The 22,226-nt window shown below is 36.0% G+C and overlaps 1 protein-coding gene across 1 annotated transcript in view; it reads left to right on the top strand.

Annotated features, from left to right (window-relative positions):
* The first annotated feature begins 405 nt into the window (after positions 1 to 405).
* tox (thymocyte selection-associated high mobility group box) overlaps positions 406 to 22,226 on the top strand; it is a 43,565-nt gene continuing 21,744 nt past the window's right edge. Inside the window, exons 1-3 of the mRNA XM_067528695.1 lie at positions 406 to 1,037; positions 18,151 to 18,216; positions 22,002 to 22,112. Coding sequence (XP_067384796.1) covers positions 936 to 1,037; positions 18,151 to 18,216; positions 22,002 to 22,112 — 279 coding nt within the window. The 5' untranslated portion in view covers positions 406 to 935. The remainder of the gene's footprint in view (positions 1,038 to 18,150; positions 18,217 to 22,001; positions 22,113 to 22,226) is intronic.

The following is a 22,226-nucleotide window of genomic DNA, read 5'->3' as shown; positions in this document are numbered from 1 at the left end:
AAACAAAGAAACAATCAAACGACTACTCTAGCCTACACAACTAAAAATTAGTCACATTTGGGCACCTTGGTTCCCCTCTAGATGGAGCAACTTCTGCCGTTCTCCTCCGGATCCTTGTCAAGTTAGAAAGTTAGATAGAGTGTATCGTCATGAACGGTCGCCTTCTCCCAAAATAAAATCCCTACACGACCTGGGTTCCACCACAATTATCTTTCAAACAACACAGCTTATGGTTGGTATTAATTTAATACTTTAATGTGTTTGAATGAGTCGCATTGGAGTAGTAATTTCCAAATTATTATATTTTCCACTAACAGGATGTGTGCACTTATTTTTGTGAGAAAACACACATCCGGGCACGTTGCGGCTCACGGATGAAGGAGCTCTTTGTATGACTCCGGGCGCGAGCTACCACAGCAGCGAGCACACGCGCGGCAGGAGCAGCAGAGACGTAGAGAACCACAGTCCCAGACAGGGACCCGACGTTTCCTGGCCGAACCACGCGCCGCTACTGGATGCAGACAACGCTAACTAAAAATTAACTTTTATTGTTTATTATTTCAACGTCAGGTAACAAGGAGTGTGTTTACCGGGAAGTTTACTGCTCACAGTGACATTAGCGGTCAGTGGAGCCTGAAAGCCGGCGTGGAGAGAAGAGCATCAGCCTAAAGTTCACCGACTCTTTAAGACCAATTATCGTCGTGAAACCTTCATTTGTTTTCATCAAGAATCTTTTTTAAAATTGGACCGCCTTTGTTTTTCTTGTTCCACTTTTGGGGACTCGCAAAACAAACAAACAAACAAAATAACCATACAACTTTAAGACAACAAAAGTAGCTCAAGCTTGTTTTTAGCAGTTTGTAAGAAACACTCACAACAGAGAAGAAAGAAAGTCGAGGCAGTGGACAGGGGGAGAAGTGGATGGATTTTGAGCCATGGATGTAACAGTTTACCCGCCTCCTCCTCAGCCTCTGACCGCGTCAGATCACACAAGGCTGGGGCCGCTTCCCTACCCTGACCCAGGTTTTGGGACCAAGGTAAGGATGGAAAGAAACCTAGACAAATAACTTCTGTTTCCCCTTCTCTAGAGATGAAATTAGGAACGATCGGCCTTCTCTGTGCATTCACCCTATTCAAATTTCTAATTAAACGGTAATTAATTGATTTATTAGGCTCCGCTTAATTAACGCAGCTATTGAAGGTAACTACATTCCTTTAATTGCTGGTACTCCTTTCTTTTGAGCACATCCACTCACTTGCTCATACCCAGGCTGTAATTTTATGCTGTGTACTAATGGTAATTCAAAAGTATAAAACAAAGTTTAGGTCCAAGTAAAACAGGCTAGAAACAGTATTATGGTTAGAGAACAGAATAGGCACTACTATTTTAATATATTCTAATATTGTTATGCTTGCATCTTATCAGTAGCATCTCTCATTTTTATTTTTGTGAGGTAGGTTAGTTAATTGTGTTTGGAAAACTCTTGTCATTATCGCTCCCGAGTAAGGTCAAAGTTCGGATTTAGGACATAAACGTAGAACTGGTTAAAAAAACAACAACAGTGAAGCCAGTGTCTCGTATTGGTTCGTTAAGATAGACAGATGACTGATTCTTTGACAGTGATCAATCGTTTTATTATTTAATTACACTGATGAGTGCAGCTAGTGGAGTTAATCACAGACTATTAACCTCTTTTCAATTATAGCAGAGTACAATGGAACAGTTCATGTTGTGTCATTTCACAGCTTGTGGTTTTCAGAATTTACTATTTTCTAGTAAAAAATTTTACAAGTAAAAATGGTTATTTCTGAGTTGCTAACATTTCTCTATTTTCTGCTGTTAAGTTCTGGCTCTATGCAGTTATGCTGTGTATATCTTCAACTTTGACTTAAGTTATATATAAATTAGGTGTTTTGACATGACTTGCACTTACAGTTTTGTTGCAAAGCATATAAAGGAAATGATTAGAATAGTTCCACACATTAGGTATGTAGAGAGAGATGTCTAAAGAGAAGTTTGTAGTGGAATTACTGTTAAGTACATTAATATATTATCCTATAGTATTCCTGCAAAATGCTTTCCCTAATGACATATCGTCATATATTGTAGCATTGCAGGACCCAAACTGAACAAAAGAGTAGTTTTCATTACTGCCCTAAACTGTCACCTAATATGTTATTACTTTCAGTTCTTTTACTGACTGCTTTAAATCTAAATCTGGCTCTGTCATGGACTGAATAATATCAGAATATACTGTAATCACTGGCTTTCAACAACTGCAGTAATTGTTTTGGGAGTCCAGGCAGAGGTCAATTGGCATTGGAGACCACAGTTTGTTTTACAGTTTTGTTGTTTTTTGTAAACATTACCCATTTTAACCTTAATCTTTATTCTTGTAACCATGATGATGAAAGTCCCCTAACTTTTTTCCTAAACCTAACCCAGTCATTTTGGTGCCTGAACCTAATCAAGCCAGCACTGTTTTATGTGTTTCACCACATGTCTAAAATTGTAATTGTGGTGATGAATTTTCACCACACTGCCGGCAAAACACACAAGTTTTGTAAACACATCCATTGTGTCAGTTGGTAGGGACAAACAACCTATCAGTATCATTAAGGTTTGAGGACTTGGATAATTGTTAAAATGGTTGTGCTATGTCCATATACTATATTTTGAGGGATCATAGCAGAGTAATGGTGTAAATGTCTTTGAGTAAGATAGTTTATGGCTGAAAATAAAAAAAGAAGTATATATTTATGTATTTAGAAGTATATTTGTGACATAAATAGGCAGTACTATTCCAAAGGTGTAGTATGATTAATGCGCAACCGAGTGTAAATGGGGATTTTTCTTTTCAATAAATGCAAAAACAGTACGCTATGACAGTTATTATGTCTGTTGGAATTTGGACATAATAACGAGTTCTCTATATGTTCTGTAGCTGACATCTGACATTCCCAGTACTTAGTGATTGGGCATGAACAGAACATCACCTTAATATTTTCATGAGCTAGAATATAGGTATTAAGTTAGCTTTATTCTTCAGTTATTATTATTTGACGTTTATTAATTGAACTTATTGTACAGTACAGCAACTTGCTGCTTTCAGGCTCAGTAAGTGTGAAACTGCTCTGTACACAGAATCCTATCTCAATGTACTGTGTTGTTGTTAGTGAGTGTATTTGTTTCAGAAAGACAGTTAGAAAGATAGAAGATAGAGGCTGGGGATGTAGACGGTGAGCTTTGTGGTTGGGGGTAGGGACTGAAGAGAGAGAGAGGTAGAAAAAGGGATATTGGGGGTAGGGATGTTGCAGATGAGAAAGAGAGAGAGTGGCAGAGAGAGAGTAGTGGGGGTGGGGGCGATAACACTAACGTTTGTAATATTTTTCACTGTGTCTTTTGATTCACGTCTCCCTCAGCCTTATAGAAGAGATCATATTACTGTGTGAAGGAACAGAGATACAAAAAGGGAGAAATAGAGACAGAGGTTATATAAAAAGAGTGAGATAGAGGAGGGAAAGCAGAGGAAAGGGGGAGTGAGACAGGAAGTGGGAGAGGAAAGTAGGAGGCACAGAAGAAACAATGAGAGGGAAGAAAAAAAGAGGAAGAGGAATGGAACAGAGAGATGTGTGTGTATGAGAGAGAGGGAGCGGGAGGGGGACGTATTACAGATGTGTTAGTGTAAAGATGTAATACAGTACCAGCAGTGGTGTACATTTTCCATTTTAATTAAATAGAAAAATAATCTGTACAATTACCCCAGAAAAGGCAGGACTTGACTACATATTGTGTCAGTGTTTAGTGTTTTAACTATTATAAATGATTTAACACCAAATTCAACTGGGGACATAACTCTCTCCTGGGGGTTCATTTGCAAAAAGAAAAAAAGCTTGCTAATTTTCTATATATTTGTTAATGATATACAAAATACTATAAAATAGACATTTTTACTCCACTGACTAATACTTGACATGCATAGGGTCACAATTATTTATCCAACCTAAATCTAGTATTACATTTGTTTATTTAATCTTAGTCTATCAAATGTTTGTACCACAGATGCTCAATATCAGTAGTACAAATAAATACAATCCTTTTTTTCCAGATTTTATGTTTTTTGTTATACCTTACTCCAAATTGGATTAAATTCATTATATTCCTCAAAATTCTACAAACAATACCCCACAATGACAACATGAAAGACGTTTGTTAGATAACTTTGCAAATTTATTAAAAATAGAAAATGAAACTCGCATGCACATAAGTATTCAAAGCTTTTGACATGACACTCAAAATTGAGCTCTGATGCATCCTGTGTCGAAGGATCACCCTTGAGATGTTTCTACAACTTGATTGGAGTCCTCCTGTGGGAAACTCAGTTGATTGGACATGATTTGTAAAAGCATACACCTGTCTATATAAGGTCCAACAGTTAGCAGTGCATATCAGAGCACAAACTAAGCCATGAAGTCTAAGGAATTGTCTGTAGATCTTTGAGACTTGATGGTATCGAAGCACAGATCTGGGGAAGGGTACAGAAAAATGTCCGCAGCATTTTAGGACCCAATGAGCACAGTGGTTTCCATCATCCATAAATGGAAGAGGTTTGGAACCAACAGGACTCTTCCTAGAGCGGGCCGGCAAGCCAAACTAAGCGATTGAAAGAGAAGGGCCTTAGTTAGGTAGGTGACCAAGAAGGCCATGGTCACTCTGAATGAGCTCCAGCATTTCTCTGTAGAGAGGAGAACATTCCAGAAGAAAAACCACACTCCACCAGTCAGGCCTGTATGGTAGAGTGTCCAGACGGAAACCACTCCACAGTAAAAAGCATGTGACAGCCCACCCGAACGAATCTCAGACCATGAGAAACAAAATTCTCTGGACCAGGCATGGCTCACCACCTTCAGTGACCTGAACTGGGGGACTAATTAGGATTGAGGGAAAGATGACTGCAGCAATGTACATAGGCATCCTTTATGAAAACCTGTTCCAGAGTGCTCTGGACCGCAGACTGGGGCGACAGTTCATTTTTCAACAGGACAACAACCCTAAGCACACATCCAAGACAACAAAGGAGTGGCTATGGGTCATCACTGTGAATGTCCTTGAGTGGCCCACCCAGAGCCCAGACTTGAACCCGATTGAACATCGCTAGAGAGGTCTGAAATTGGTGCACCAACACTCCCCATCCAACCTGATGGAGTTTGAGGTATGACAAAGAAGAATGTGAGAAACTTCCCAAAAATAGGTTTGCCAAGCTTATAGCATCATACCCAAAGGCTTTGAATACTTATGCACATGGGATTTTTTAATAAATTTGCAAAGATTTCAAACACACTTCTTTCACGTAGTTGTATTGGGTATTGTTTGTAGAATTTTGAAGAAAATTATGAATTTGATCCATTTTGAAATAAGGCTGTAACATAAAATGTGGAAAAGTTGTGAATACATGGTATACTGTATAAATACCAACAGAAAATCAAATCTTGCTTAAATATTTATTCATACATTAACGCTTACCAATGACTTTAACAGGGATTTTGCTTGTTTAGTCAAGTTGTTTTTACAAACAACATATTTTACAAGAGTAGAAAAATTTAAATAAATTGACAATTGAATTCACATACCATTTGGACTTTTTCAAATTAGTGTTTGGTCATTAAAATTAATTGTAGTGTAGATCCACTGAATCCAATTATTAGTGCCAAAGATGTTCAGAATACACAGCAAAAATAAATATATTGTAAAAAAAAAAAAAAAAGGTTGCACAGCAACAGAAGATATCAAATGCTAATTACAAATTAAAAGCCTACTGACTTGGGCACCTCTATTTCCCACCATCTTCTTGTTCCAAAGTCCTGTGTAGAACAAAAAGTTGATCCTATTGGAAATCTTAATAAAATTTTGACTGGGACATTGTGAAACTGATGGTTTTACTGGAGAAGTACTTTCACTCTGCTTAAATTGAAACCACAAAAAGACCTTCCATCAATGTTATCTGAGTGATGCCTCCCACCTCATGTAAACCATCTACAGTCACAAGAAAAAGTCACTGTTTTCAATTTCCTAGCTCTCAGCATAAATTGGTTTTGAAATGTGATATTTTAAGTCTGTTATTCACTAAAGTCAGAAAAGTATGAACAAAAACAATGTTTCTCATCTGATAAAACACAAACAGCCATGATGTTTCATGTCTTTGTTGAAAACACCCATTAAACATACAAAGTGATGGTGGAAGAATTAATGGATAAAGTGTTTTAATAACTGGCTGAACCACCTTTGGTAGAAATAGCCTCAATCAAGCACTTACTGTAGCTGTGAATTAGACATGAACAACACTCAGGGGGAATTTTGGACCATTCTTCCTTACAGGACTGCTTCAGCCCTATTTTAAGGATGTCTGGTGTAAACAGCTCTTTTAAGTTCATTTCACAGCAATTCCACTGAATTGAGGTCCATGCTTGACTGGGCCATCCAAAAGGTGGATTTTGTGTCTGTTTACATCACTGTATGGACTATGTTTTCATCCTCTCATTTTACACCATAGTTCTTTCCAAACAAACTGTCCACAAGAAATTTCCCCAGTGGTGCTGTGGAGTGTCAGGGTGGTCGTTGACAAACTTCAGGTGTTGTGCAATGTTGTTTTTGGAAAGAAATGGCTTCTTACATGGTGCCCTGCTATGGAGACCATGCCTGTTTAATGTTTTGAGTATGGTTGAGTCATAAACATAAAATAAAATAGATTAAAATAAATGTTATCCAAGGAATCCTTTAGGTCTTTAGCTCTTACTCTAGGGTTCTTTGTTTTTTACCTTATTGAACATGCTGCGTTTCTCCTTTGGAGTGAATTGGCTCACATTAGCAGATCATTTCAAATATAGGCAATATACTGATGAAAATCTAAAGTATTTTAAAGTGTAATAGAATAGAATATATTTATTTGTCGTTGCACAAAACAGTATAATGAAATCAAAAGTGCAGACAGCTTTTGTCATTTAAAAACATCTTCTCTTCTCTTCTCTTCTCTTCTCTTCTCTTCTCTTCTCTTCTCTTCTCTTCTCTTCTCTTCTCTTCTCTTCTCTTCTCTTCTCTTCTCTTCTCTTCTCTTCTCTTTCTTGTCATGGCTCACATCAGTTGATGCTTCTTGGAAATAGTACAGTGACAATGTTTGAGTGTTTTTATAAGTCAAAGTAGTTCTAAACCACACCTCTAACACCTGTCTCCAGTTGCATTTAGTGACATCAGAAGCTTAGCGTTGCCATTACATCACTTTTAAAGTTTAATTGGTGCATTCAATGAATGTGAACATGATATAAATATTTACATTTAGTCAGATGCTGACAGATGCGTTCATCCAAAGCATATAAAGCAAGCAAAAATATAAGGCAAGAAGAAAAAATTAAAGCAATGTGTAATGAGAAGAAATGTTCAGTTTCTTTGTGATGCAAGTGCAAAATTACAGCATGACTGTTGTTGTGGAAACATTCCACACCAAATATTTAGCAATGATAGATCTCCCTTCGTAAAGGACATTTGTTTTACACACACCTGTACCATGCTGTTCATGTTTCTCTACGGACAGAGAGAAAACACACACTTGACAACAGTTTCAATTGGTCAATTCAATTTGGCCTATCATTACTTTAAGTCCTGCCATTCAAATAACAATTAGCAAAAACAACAATCAGTGCAGGCTAAAAAGGAAGCTGCTAAACTAAACAAGTGTCTGAACTCAGAATCACTTGGAGAATGTCTTTAATGCTCTTTGAAGATATGTGAAGATTGCAAACAGACGGACTGAGGGTGAGAAATGTTTGATGACAAAACAAAACAAAACAGGTTAGAAATCTGTTATGTTATTATGCGACGTGTAAGGATGTTTTTGGTTCTCTGTGAAACTGTGGTAGTACAAATTAGACTATTACGGACTGCCACAGTCTGAATAATTAATGGGAAACACTAGGACTTGGCCATGGTTAGTGTCAGGGTCCACTAGCCCAACAAAACAAGACTGTGTTTAAACAAAGTCTAAGAGAAAACACTGTCACACTAAATGATAGATGGAAAAGTGTATTGGTATTGTTACAATTGTACAGGGCAGATTTGTGGCATGCTTGTGTCTTTCTCTTTGTTTTAACTACTATTGTTAACAAAGCAACTTCACATAAAATAGTGTCAGACTAGTTTTCCTTGTGGCCAGCAGCCAGCTTAGTGTCCCTGTTGATGATGCTCATACACAATTTAGGCACATTGGAGGGCTGGGTGGATGAACAGAAGTGAGTGAAGCATGTGGAGCTATGATTGGGTGACAATGGTCATACCGAGCCTCTACGATAATGAGTAGAAGCAGTCTGAACCAGAATATAATTTGATGAGGGGACCTTCTGTATTTTATTATACACATATTTATATAACTATACTAAGTATAACTATAATGGAGCAGTTGAAATACATAACTATTTAAAAAAATGTAAAAAAAAATATTGTTAAGGAGAAAAAATAAAGTATGTTACAAGGAAAATAGCAAAGCAAGGGTGGGTTGAATACAAGGGGGACAGAGAGACAGACTGAGAGAGAAGGCCTAATGCAAACATGATTATGAAAGCTGGGTGAGGTATTTCTAAAGCAAACATAGAGGACAAGAGCACAGATAGAACAGAAGTAGGTCTCAGTAAAGAGCAGCAAAATACAGAGTGAAGGGCAGGAGCACAAAATTGCACAGGAAACAGAAGTGAGAAATAGCATCTAAAGGACAGCCACCCAGCAAGCATGTTGTTCAAACTGTGCATGCCTCTGTTATGGAATTATTACAATTAATAATTACCACCACCCCCCTACCTGTAAGCTAACATGAGGTAAACAAACAAAACACGTTACGCATTCGACAACATTCGACTTTCAGGTGAAATTTCAAAATGCACCTAAAATGCACTATAACTTTTACAAGTGAACTTAATTTGACCTTCTCTAAACTTCTGAATGCACATGTCCAACTGTGTTTCATTCAATGTTTCCTTACTTATTGCCTAACATGCTGTTCTCTAATAAGGTGATACATACATATATATATATATATATAGAGAGAGAGAGAGAGAGACAGATATATTTCTATAAAGAATCAAAGGCTTTCGGCTTGTCACTTCACAGGTCGCCACAGTGGAACACATTTCACACGTTGATTTGGCATGTGTTCCAGCGCCAGATGTCCTTCCTGTCGTAACCCTCACTTTTTCATCTGGCACCTGTGTCATTCCTGACCTCAATCAATTAATTAATAAATCAAATATTTATTTATATAGGACCTTTCGTACAGATAATGCAATTTATCATTTGGTTTCAGTTTGTCTTTTGTGTTTTACTCCTATATGTGCAGCAGTCTCATGCCTTTTAAATGGGGGGCTGGGGCTTTTACCTATGCTAAATAGAACAACTATAACACGTTTTTACCTTACGAGGACAAACAGGATTCATCATTGTAAAAACACTGGTGCAAACAAATCAGTGTTTTAAGGACATGGCATGAGTCTGACATAGACCTTTCATAAGAAAAAAAATTAACACTTTAGAAGTTATTGGTGAATTAAGCTGTTTTTACTTGTTATACAGAATTGTTTTGGGTTACTTTATAGAGGATTCTATGCTGGATCATGTTACACTGTGAGTTGACATTTAAATAGAAGAGAGCATTCTCAATGTAACACCCAGGCTTTTCCTATTGCAAGTCAAAATGTGTGGTGTGAAAATGTTATAGTGTCTGAGAATCCCTTTACATATCCACAGCCTTTAAAGTTACAGAAAAATGAAATTGCTTTGCAAAATTTCAAGTAAATTATTGGAGTCAGTCATAAAATGCTTATTTACAGAGTATTTGCTTGAAAATGAATCTACTTACTAGCTTAAACACACAAAGTGATGATGAGGAAGTGTGGGGGTTGGAGGTTGTGCAGCAAATGTAGTTTCTAGTTTATAATAAAGGCTGGCTTTCTTTCTTTCTTTATGGTTATGGGATTCTGTTACTTTTTGGAATAAGGAATTAATTTATTCTTGGATCTAATACATGACAACATACAGTTAAAATACATTCTATCAAAACGTGTTCTTATTCTTTTTCTCTGTGTGCAAATACAGCTTGTCATATTGCATTTTTTAAACCCTGCCTCCACCCCAGCATCCACCCATATAGGCTCTAATTCCTAAGTGTTTGGTACAGTACCTCTGTGTACCTGGAGTATATGTACTGTTTATTTTTGTAATAATAAATCTGCTCCATGTGGATTGTCACTGTTGTTTGTGATCAATGGCAAGTAGCCATGGCATAAACATGATTATCCAGTGTGCTATAAAAACTTATTAACAGTAAATCTTTACTTCAACATTACTATTGTTAAAGAACAATTTTAATCTTATAGGATTATAAAAATGAATAAAATAATTTGTTAGTATTACAAATGACCTGCCATTTAGCTTAAATTGCTTGAAAGCTTCTTGAAATACACAATTATTTAAAAAGAAATACAGTACATCTTATCTAATGACTCATTTGCAGTGTTTTTTTTTCTGTATCACTCCCATTGTTCTCTTCCACTGTTTTCTAACTAGCCAGAGTGTCGGCATTTCATCTAATTATCTATCAGAACACAACCAGTCAATCTGTCTGTCCATGTGTCCATGCTGGCTGTCATTCCCAAAACAGAATGCCTTGCCAGACTCCCCTCGGCTCCCCCACCCCTGATGCTCACTGATGATTGGGTGACTTTCAGGACTGTTGCTTGTATGTTGATGTTGTTGAAGGTGTTTCGGTTGGTTGAATCGTGGAGACTGAGCGTTGAGGGACTACTGGTCGGTGGAGAGATGCCAAATGGAACAGATGGGTGGAGGTAGAGCGATGCCAGAAGAGACTAATTATCAGAAATTCGTTTCCAAAACAAACATATTGCAATCAAATCACATACTGCAATCATTGCTGAATTGTTCTATGTGTATGTGTGTACTGTATTAGTGACAATGGCTTGGATCAATTAATTTGTGATGGAAGAGACTGGATCAGTTCCTGAGCCATTATTTATGACCATTTTTCTTAAGCATTCAGCTTTTGTTCACAATCATATAGTAAATAATGTTGCAATGAAGTGCTAATTGCTGTGGATAGATTATAATAAGTTTGTCACATTTTAAATGTGCAAACTCTGCTTAGATTTTTGTTTTGCTATTGAAAAATATTTTTGATTACTGTTTTCTGTGATCTGCCACTGTTCAGTACATACAATCACACATGGATTTCCACCACACCACATCCTAGGAAGATGGGTCTCATGAAAGGCCATTCTGGTATTTGTACAATATCTTAACATTTTCTTACTTTTTCTGAGACTTGCTTACAAAAGTGATTATTGTTGGATTTAGCAAACCTGTCAAAATATGTTTCATCCTGAAATATCTGTTCATTTGGTTGTGTACATTTGTGATCCATAGCGTAATTATTACCCAACATGCATTATAAATCTACCTCTTTCACTTTGTTTAGGTGTAAGTTTTAATCATGACTTTTACAACAGGTGTAGAACATGGGAAATTTTGTTTGTACATGCAACACCAAAAATTGGTAAGTGTAGTTGGTTTTTTTGACATTACCACTGATGGTATAAATAATGTCAGCACAAAACCCTTATCCTAAACTAAATATAATAAAAACCATAAACCCCTAAAACCAAGCCTTAACCCTCAAACTGCTTTTTTATGTCACCATTGACTTAATGTGATAAACATATGTTGGACACACACACACACCCATCCATGCACAAAACATGGTTTATATTGTTGTCATGGTGACACAGATAAGACAGATAAACAGTTGATGAGCTGAACTACCACAGCTGTGTTAGTTTTTTTTCTCTCTCTCTCTCACTCAAATACGTCTTCCCTTCTTTCTTTATCTATATCTCACTACACAGAATGGAAAGTTGATTTAAACCAAAAAGAAAGCACTGACAGGTAAAATGAATAACATTTATTATCTTGTTATAATAGCACATGTCAAGGAGTTGGATTTATTAGGTATTAAGTCAGGTATAAAGACAGTTCTTGAAATTGATAAGTTGGAAGAAGAAAAAAAGGTTGAAGGATCTGATCTACAGGGTCACAACATTGCCACATCAGTAGGACTTGTGGGGTGCTCTTGGTATGCAGTGGTCAGTACCTACCAAAAATGGTCCAAGGACAGAAAGCTGTTGAACTGGCAATATGATGAAGGCATCCAAGGTTCATTGATTCATATGGGGAGAGAAGGGTAGACAGTTGTTTCTGATGCCATAGAAGACGCTGGAACATGCTGACCATGATTGACAGCTGTCTGAACACATAGTTCACACATAGCATAGCTGCAGACCAGTTAGATTGCCCATACTGGCCGAAAGGTATGCACAACGGGTATGTGGGAATGAAAACTGAACCATAGAGTACTGGAAGGATATTGCCTGAACTGATTAGTTACTTTGGAAAGAGGTGGCATAAGGATGCACTAAGGGAAGAAAGCAAGTTGGTGGAGGTAGTTTGATGCTCTGGGCAATGTTCTGCTCAGAATTCTTCTTCGTTCTGACATTCATGTGAATTTTAGATTACATACCACCTACAAATTTTTAGTACAGCCCTTCATGGCTACACAATTCCACATGGACTGTTGCCCTGCAAAAATTGTTGAGGAATCATAACAACCTCAGTGTTTTGCCTTGGCCTCCAAATTTTCTAGATCTCAATCCAATCAAACATCTGTGGGATGTCCTGGAAAAAGAGCTTCAATTTATGGTGGCCCCACCTTGTAATTTACAGGACATAAAAGATCTCCGACTATACTACTATGTATTTGTGCCATATACCAAAGGACACCTTTAAAGGTTTTTGGAGTTTGTGCATAATCCAGAGATATTTTGCCAGAACAAGAGAGACCAAAACAATATTTAGCAGGTTATTTTAATGTTGTGGCTGATCTGTATATATCCGATACTGTTTAGAGTCAGCCAAAAGTTTTTTAGTCCAGTGTGCCCAAATGGTTTCAGATATCATAGAAAGCCATGTGAATTAAAATGAGTTTAAGCAATTTACGAGATTCATGTATAGAACAAAAGCTTGAGGGCACATAGACACATCGTGTCTCCATCAAAACATATTGTAGGCTTCCACTGAGGAGGTGACTAAACTGTACAAACAATATACTGTCAAGGGTGTTGACTTTAGTACATTTACAGTATTTTAATTTTAACCTTCTCTGAAGCAACAAAGCTACATTGTTAAGTTAAAGGTTAATCAGATTTGTCATTTTAGTTTTATTATTTTTGTTTCAGTAAGTAAAAGGAGAACCAATGATTCTGACTTTTTCAAGATTTTATCTTATTGGCAGAATTTTTCACTTAAAAAGGTTTTTAGACTGAATTCTGGAGGACTTACACTTACTTTATTGTATTCTGGGTATTTTAAGCCTGAGTGAATCTCTCCAATTTACAATTTAGTTACAGAAGAGTGGAGTAAAATCACACTCCTCAATGCTGCCTTTTTACCCCCCTACCTTACCCAGTATATACTCTCTCTCTTCACCTCCCCTCTTTACTTCATTCTCCATTCCCCTCCATCAACTTTACATTTCCTTTCTCCCAATATGTCCTTCTTTTTCTTCCTCACTCTATTCCCCTGTTCCTCCATACATTGTACACAGTACTTCTCTTTTTCTTTGTCCTTGTCTGTCAACCTAATAGTCTCTCCCCATTTCTCCCCCCTTCCCTCGACCCTGACCCACTTAGTTGGCTGCTTGTTATTCAAACCTTTCCTTTACCCACACAAACACACGCACACAAAAATGAAGAGAGAAGGGAGCATAGAGAGAGAGAGAGAGAGAGAGAGAGAGAGAGAGAGAGAGAGAGATTAATTTAGTTGGACTACAAACCTCGCCATCTTTTTTTGTTTTTTTTACTGTAAGGTTTGAGACTATATATGTGTGTATATATATATATATATGTGTGTATATATATATATGCACACATATATATGTATATATGTGTGTGTATATATATATATATATATATATATATATATATATATACATAGTTACCTATTTATCTACTTAATACCCTTGTTTTAAGGGTAGTAGCAGTACCTTTTCACATAAAAGCCTCAACCTTACATCAATACAATTCTTTCCTCAGCTGTGACATACTGAACCCTGATTTAGTCGTTAAATGGAAAATAAATTAAACAGCAGATGAGATGTCCCATCTGCCTTTTGTTCCAACATGAACAGATGATTTTCACTATCAAATAGAAAATGTGGCATTAGGGTTTTGTTTGGTGCTACAGCATGTGTAAATTAAAAATCTTTGAAGGGGTTGCATCTACAACAACAAAAACATTTCACAAACTATACCTCATCTGTTACAAATGCTACTTACTCAAAGAAGAACAAAGGATATTGTTCTAGATTTTGGTCAATCCCATGCTTCAAATTAGCTAAGCTGCTAATTACTGATTGTTGGATACCTTCTTCATCCTATACCCTAGGGTACTATTATTAATGATTCTGTGTCATAGTATGTAGTATACTTGTGCCTAGGTTTAACAGTATGTGTGGTGGCTAAATGTTGCTTTTTTGTTATTTAGAAATACAATAATAAATCTGTGTTAAGTTTTAATATTAAGAGAGAATGGGCAGTATGTTGGCTGGATTGGCAGGGTTATTCAACACTCAAAGCTTTATAAATCACTTGCAAAGGAAAAAAAAGGTAAAATAAATATAAGCTAGAGTTTGTTAGAAGGCACAAGGGAGACTGAAGTCAAGTGGAAGAAGTTTCTACGGTCTGATGAAACCAAAATTGAGAGTTTTTGTCATCGGACTAAACGCTATGACTCGTATAGAGGCCGGCCTGCAGTCGTATATAAAGTTCCTTCCTTCTCAGGTACTGAAGCTTGAAACTCCTTCAGAGGACACATAGTGTCTTAGATGGCCTCCTTGACTAGTGTCCTTCTTGCACGTTTACTTGGTCTTTGAGGATGGCCTCAATAAGTTGAGATGATAATATTGCATTAGGTTCCACTCTTCAAAATAGAAATCATCCCCATTTCTCTCTTCAAACCTTCACTGTCCTCATTGTCCTCTTGTCCTCGCTTCTTTGCACATCTAATGAAACAATGGGTCAATCAAATATTTGTTACTGAAAATTGTTTCTATTATCCATTTTTATATTATATATTTATATAATAATTTGTATTACATTTTGATAGTTATGCCTATTTTCCAATATAGATAGCTTCCTTAATGAAAATTTGATCTTATGTCACTTATCAAAGCATCTGTTTATTAAAAACGATTCAAAGGTCTTGACATTTTCTGTTTTTGATAGTTTTTACAAAGCAGAGCTTCCACATAATCACATGAATGTTTTTCTTATAATAGGCTGAGATTAATGCATTTAGATTTGATAGATTAGATGGTTGAAACTCTCCAATCTATCAAGAGACTCATTAATGATCTGTACCACCCTATTTATGGAATTTGAGGTTAAATATTTTTTCATTTCTGACAAAACATCCACAACATCCTTAATACATTATATATACATTATATACAACATTTAATACATTTGTTCATAGAATAAACTGGATTTGCCAATATCTATGAAAAAGTTATTTACATGCTTCTACCCATTTATTACATTATTGTCAAAATATTACATTATAAACTTCATTTTTATTACATTATGAGTTTCTGCAAATGTTTTGCTGACATCAAAACAATAACATTTTATTTAATTAAACATTTGATATGTTGGCTTCGCACAATTTTCAACCATATAGCTTTATTTAATTGGCAAATCATTCCAGTCTGTTTGTTATTTTAAACAGTGTTACACAACTTTTAGTATCAGGATGATATTAGAAACAAAACTTGATTTCTGGAAAACATTGGAAGAGATACAGCTTTGACAAAGCTACAAGTGGAGTGAAGTGGAGACAATTTTTAAATTAAAACCAAGATTGTAGTTAATAGTCATAGTCATAGTCCTAGGTTTTACTACAAAGTGGTAAGTGGTGAGTGGTTGTTTGTAATTTGTTGGTTTAGGCATTTTCTGGCTCATATATTTTTTAAATTATTTTGTGACATTATATTACATTCAGCACTTCTTCTTTTTTCCTTTTCTCTATTTGGTCTAATAAGCTGCCAAAAACAAATAAAAACAAACAAAAATGGAGATCACATAAATAAACTGGAAATCTTCTGTTTACTTTCACCATTTATATTACTGTTATGTTTTCATATGTGGAACTGTTGTGTACAGTATTAAAATTAACTCTTAAATCAATTATCCAACAAACATTTGCATTAGGTGTGTGCTAGGTGTGTCACAACACTGTTTTGACTTTCTGTTGACTCTGTAAACCTACACCCTATTTGCATAATACCCAACAGCTGGCAAATGGATAGGACAGTTACACCTGCCTGTCCACCTGTGTGTCTGTTTGTATTTGAGCGTTTGAGGCTGTGTAAGCAACGAGACACTGCTTAATTTCTACCCACCTGTTCAAACTTTCTCAAGTTTGTCAACAAAGACAATATTCCAGTTATGAAAGTATTTTTACATGTTTTATTAATTAAAATATTGCTGTTTTATCGACTGTACTGCCAAATATAAATGTGTTTGGTACAAATTAGATTTTCCTTTAGTGCCAGTCAGCAGAGAAGTTCATTAAGAGTGTGTTGTGTAAAGAATGTAGCCTTTAGTCTTAAGATCCAGTCAGTGCCAGTCTTTCTCAAACATGTTTTTGGTATCCATGACAAAAGATGTCAGAACAGAGCGAGCTGTACATGAACTAAATTTAATTTTAAAAAGTTATTTAACCCTCATTTCTCTGTGTACGGTCTATAGTCTGCATAGAAGTAATTTAGTTGAACTACAAACCTCGCCATCCTTTTTAGTATTTTTTGTCTTTTTGTTATGTTAAATAGTGAAACTCAGTGGTTGCCGCCATGTTTGTTTTGGCACGGGATCCACCAGATTCCCGTTCTTGCAGGATATGTTGAGTTTATTAATTTGCAACATATGTGCTTCTGCAAAACTGTCAACAACTGGAAATCTGTAAGTGTTGATGGAAACACTCTTTATGCATAAACTTTGCAGTCTTTGAATTTTGGCTAATCTTCAGGTGTGTCCCCAGCTTTAGTTACAGCTTTAGTCATTCCCCAATAATGACTATTTCTGAATACGCTCACATTTAATACAAAGACAAACCAATTCTTCTTCTTCTTCTTATTGTTATTATTATTATTGCTGTTGTTAATATTAAAATACAATGGTTTATTATTATTCTAAAGAACAGGCCCTGATTTAAAAAACAATAATAAAACAATAAACCTTCACTACTGTAATAATAATGCTCATCTGTACTTTCTATACACATAACGAAGCAGGGGTGAGTTAAAAGAAGGAAAAAAGAAAGTCATCTTACATACTGCTGATTCATTGTGATTCATTGTCATAATACAAGAAAGAGATATATAATTTCCTTGTTTGCACCAGCAGAACATTATGTAATATGTAAGCTGATAGATCTTGGTCATACAGTTATGTTGTAATGTTCCTGCTATTTAACAATAGTGTACTAGCACAATCAATTATAAAATATGGTACAGTCTTGTTTTGAATATGCTTAAGTTTGACTGCAAAGAAACAGTTACAGCACTGACATTACATTTTATGCATATGTATGCTAATTCACATTGTTATGAGTGTTTAATGATTTACAGTATACTTCAATTTATAATGTACTCTATTTTTGTATTTAAATGGTGTATCAATTACCACTATTAGGAATTTGTCCTGGTTTGGGCTGGTGGGAGGGGAGAGTTTAATGGCTGGCTTGTAATAGACAATAAGCAGTATGTCAATGTGTTGTCTAACCATGTTGGAAATGAAAAGTGTGATTCAAATGGCCGCTATCATTGAGGGCCACTAACAAAAATTTTCTAATGAAGTAGATGGCAGATAAACTGGACTGGCTGCTACTCAGTAATCTGTACCTTCATCTCTGCTTATTGTCTCCATGCTGACCTGTGTATTCAGCCTTTGATTATTGACATTGTTACTGTTGCTTTCTTTTCCCTCCAGCTGGAAGGGGACAACATGTTCCTGGGTATGGCAGAATCAGGCCTTGACTTTGCTTCAACAAATCAGGTTAGTATTTATGTGTGTAATGCTTTGCAAATTTGTTCATTCATATGTGTGTTTGGGTGTGAGTGCATACACACATGAGACAATTTGCCCTGTGAAGTTGCTTTTTTGACCTCTTATTGTTACTAATTACACTGAGCTACTTTCCAAATGGAAATAAATGATGTGTGGACACTCACTGTTGTTATCTTGACTGTATCTTACCAAAAGACTCTAGAGTACTGTATAAAGAAACAAAATGTTGGAAATATACAATCACAAATAAGTTCCTTAATTTCATTTGCAATTGTCTTGATCTTACATATACTGTATGTGACATCTAGTATTTTCTTTGGAGTTGTGATTGCCATTCAAACCTTCCTCCAAAATCTCAAATAAGGAACTGTTCTCAACCTCCAGTTATTTAGCTCCACTATGCCATGAATATGTCCATATTCAGATTAGCTTACACTGTAATGCATTAAGGATATTATTTCACATAAGATTTTATTTATGCTTACCTTAGTATCATAGATCTTGTTCTTTGTCTTTCATTGGACTATTTCAGTCTTCAGTTATTTCCAGTTGCATTAAGCAAAAATCTCCTTGCATCCTGTTCTCAAAATCAATATCACTTACTACTTTCAACCTGGGGCACATAAAGCATTACAATCATTTCTGTCTTTATTCTCATCTTACTCAAATTGAGAACTGATGCAGTACTTTATAAGATTTGCATGGATTGTCATTTTATTTCCAGTTCTTTTGTCAAAATTAATTTAGATATTGTGGATGTACTTACTTCAATAGATTAAAGATATACTGGACACATATACCTGACACATACAGTATGTCCACATATGTGCTGTAATAAAAAGACAGAACAACAGAACAAACATGGTGAAAGGCTATGCCATTAGACATTGCACGGATCCAAACTGTTGACTATGAGGGATTTAGGAAATATTCTACTCATATTCTATTTTTTTGAATTTGTTCAGGCTTATTATGTTTATCACTTTATGTTTTTGCTTTGCTGTATGATAATGTGACATATGGACTGACTTGATTTGAAAAAATTTGAACCACAACAGTCAAAAGGGTTAAAGGAAAACTACCCTTATCAGCACATTTATCATTTATGTTGCTGTTACTTTTTCTGATGTGATTTCAACATTACCAAGTATTGCCATAGCTTTTGTTTATGTTGGGGAAACAGGAAGAATCCTGAGGAAGAAATTCAGTTTTTTGGTCAGGGATGATTAGGCTATTCCTAGTGCATAATATTTTGAATCCTTTCATATTCAAGGTTTGCAAAGAATGTAAGAACAGTTTTCACATAAACTACAGCACTAGATTGTGATTATTATGATGTCTGACATGAGATAAAACATATCTTTATTGAGCTATTTTAAAAATGTCTGATTTTGTCTCAATATACCAAAAAATGTTTACTATTAATGTCATTTGATCATGGCAGAATGATGGGGAAAGCCAGAGGGTTAGTTTACATAATAATCTCCAGATTAATATATAGCTGTATTTTAACTGAATGAAAATGTCGTAAAAGAGTGATCTTGGAAGATGGTGGGAAATTTCTTTCTTGAGAACATTCACTGCATGAAGTGGGATCAAGGTTTAAGTGTAGTTGATAGAGTATGTACAGCTGTCCTGTTACATCACCTCAGTGTGGTGACCAACATACTCATGATCAGATCTTATTAGATTACTTAGCAACTGCCCTATTACAGCATTAAGAAGCTGTGGATTAAACGGCATACTGTTTGTACTTTCCAGAGGCCTAGTGAAGCCTCTAGAGAATGTGTTTGTGTATAGTATAGAATTACCTCAACACCAAGCACTGCTCATATTAATAAGAAATTCTACTGAAGCTACATTATTCATAGAGTACAATATAGAGAATATTGTGTGGTATAGAAAGCGATGGTTTGATGTTTTATTCAGTGTTGTGCCATAAGGAGGGGAATGGTGTGTGGAATAAGAATTATTTGCTGTATTATTGGATGCATAAAGTCAGAGGTTGATATGTGATGAATGTGAGCAATTTAAGTCCAGTCTAAACCTTGTCCTTGACATTATTTGAAGTGGAGCAGCAAAGTGAGGTTAGTGTTTTAAACCTGAAACAAAAGGGCTATAGACAGGGAGGAAGGGGAAACAGTACAAAGAAATTCTGTAGAACAAAATATTGACAATATATAATATGTGTTTGTAGTTCAGACTTTGAAAACTTGGTTTCACACTTTCAGCCACACCATATAGTTATATATAGTTATATATTTTATCTGCTTTGATGGCTATTTTTCTTTTATGAAGCGATTGTAAACACGATGCAGAAGGAGGGTCACTGACACTGTATGCGAACATGAAACATTGAAAAACATTGGACATCCTGATTGTGTTCACCTACTGACAGATTCAGTGAAATTTTATTCAGACAAGATGACCCTGTTCTCAAAAATTCTAAAAACAAGCTGAAGAAAGTTCTTCTGAAAGATCTTCAAAGATCTTTTGGATTTCTTATAAGCTTAGTAGCGTTTCACTCACACTTACAGTTAAGTTAAGTTTCACTTCACCCTAAGTAATTTGTCCTCTAGTATTTGTGAATACAGCAAGAAGCTGCATGGATTGTAAACACCAAAACTATATATTCAAATCCAACAATATCACTCAGCCTCCAAGTACTGATAAAAGACCCAGAACAGTTTCTATTGAATTGAAAACTTGCATTCTAATTGGGCATAAGTTAACTCATGCATCAAAGCTACACTATAGGTATTGCATAGATACTGCTTAGCTGCTCACCCTAAACAGAACCATACACTGCAGCTTGACATGGACCGCAAAAATTTAACTGCACATTGCAGCAACGCAGACAACAGCTACTGTTATTGGTCCACTCTGTACTTCTGTATCAATCAGCTCAGTAGTCATACATAACTGACAGACAATTACCTTATGTGTCTTTTCTCTTTTTAATGTCTATTGGCTCTAACTCCAACATGATCCACTGAGTTTCCACCATTGTTTATAGAACACTAAAAGAAAACTTACAAAAGCATAGAAACCCCACTTCCAACTGACAGTTTGGTCAAGCAATTGCAGTGTGACACAGACAGAAGTCATTTCTCAGTACGCAAAGTTCGGACTCCTGAACTTGGTAGCTTGGGCTTGGCAATTTTTAACTCCAAAGACAGGAGACATTTGCACCTGGCGCAGCAGTGTTCTTGGCAAAAACAGCAGCTTACCTTAGCACTAATGATAACACTTAAACTCAACTGTACAGGAGTTGTTGTACAGTGACCCAAAAATCTGACTTTTTCAGGAAATACAAAACCAACTAATGATGACTGATAAAGGATAAACTTGTAGGCGATATGTAAGTCTATATATAAAAAGGAATCTAATTTGCACTGCATTGCTTCAGATAAACAGTCAGCATAATATAAATCTAAAGTGGTATTTTCTCACATGAAAAAAAAACTAAACTTAGTGGTGTAATAGCAGTACTAGGATGGGTTTTTTTTACCAGCTTTGAGCTTAGCTTAAACTCTACGCCAAGAGCCCTGGTTGGCATGTGAGGTATTTTGACATACGTGGCTACCACAAGTCCACATAAGTCAGCTATCAAATATTCTGGTTATTTAATGTGTACTTGGTAAGAACTTCGTTCACAAGTTCGATTTTGTACTGAGTTTTGAGTCTTGCAGAGTCAAACTGCAGAGTATCTGGTTTTTAGCGTTTTTAGTGCCTCATATAACCCTTTTTTGTCTTTGTTACTTTTCCCACAGTTTCGAGTGCCGCAGTCCTCTCACCCTCTCAGCAGGGTGACACAACAAAACCCACCCTCGCAGCACTGGAGGAGAGACACACACATGGCAGACACACATCGTCCACCCTGGGTGAATGCACACACAAACAAACAATATTGTCTTACTATACTCAGTGTTTCCCCTAGAAAATGATTTAGTGGCAGTGGCAAGAAGATGATAAAGATCTTGCCTGTATTTGGTAAT

This window comes from Channa argus, chromosome 14 (genome assembly GCF_033026475.1).
Source record: "Channa argus isolate prfri chromosome 14, Channa argus male v1.0, whole genome shotgun sequence".
Taxonomy (NCBI): domain Eukaryota; kingdom Metazoa; phylum Chordata; class Actinopteri; order Anabantiformes; family Channidae; genus Channa; species Channa argus.
Note: the sequence above shows the minus strand (reverse complement) of the source record. Positions and strands in the feature narration are given on the sequence as shown.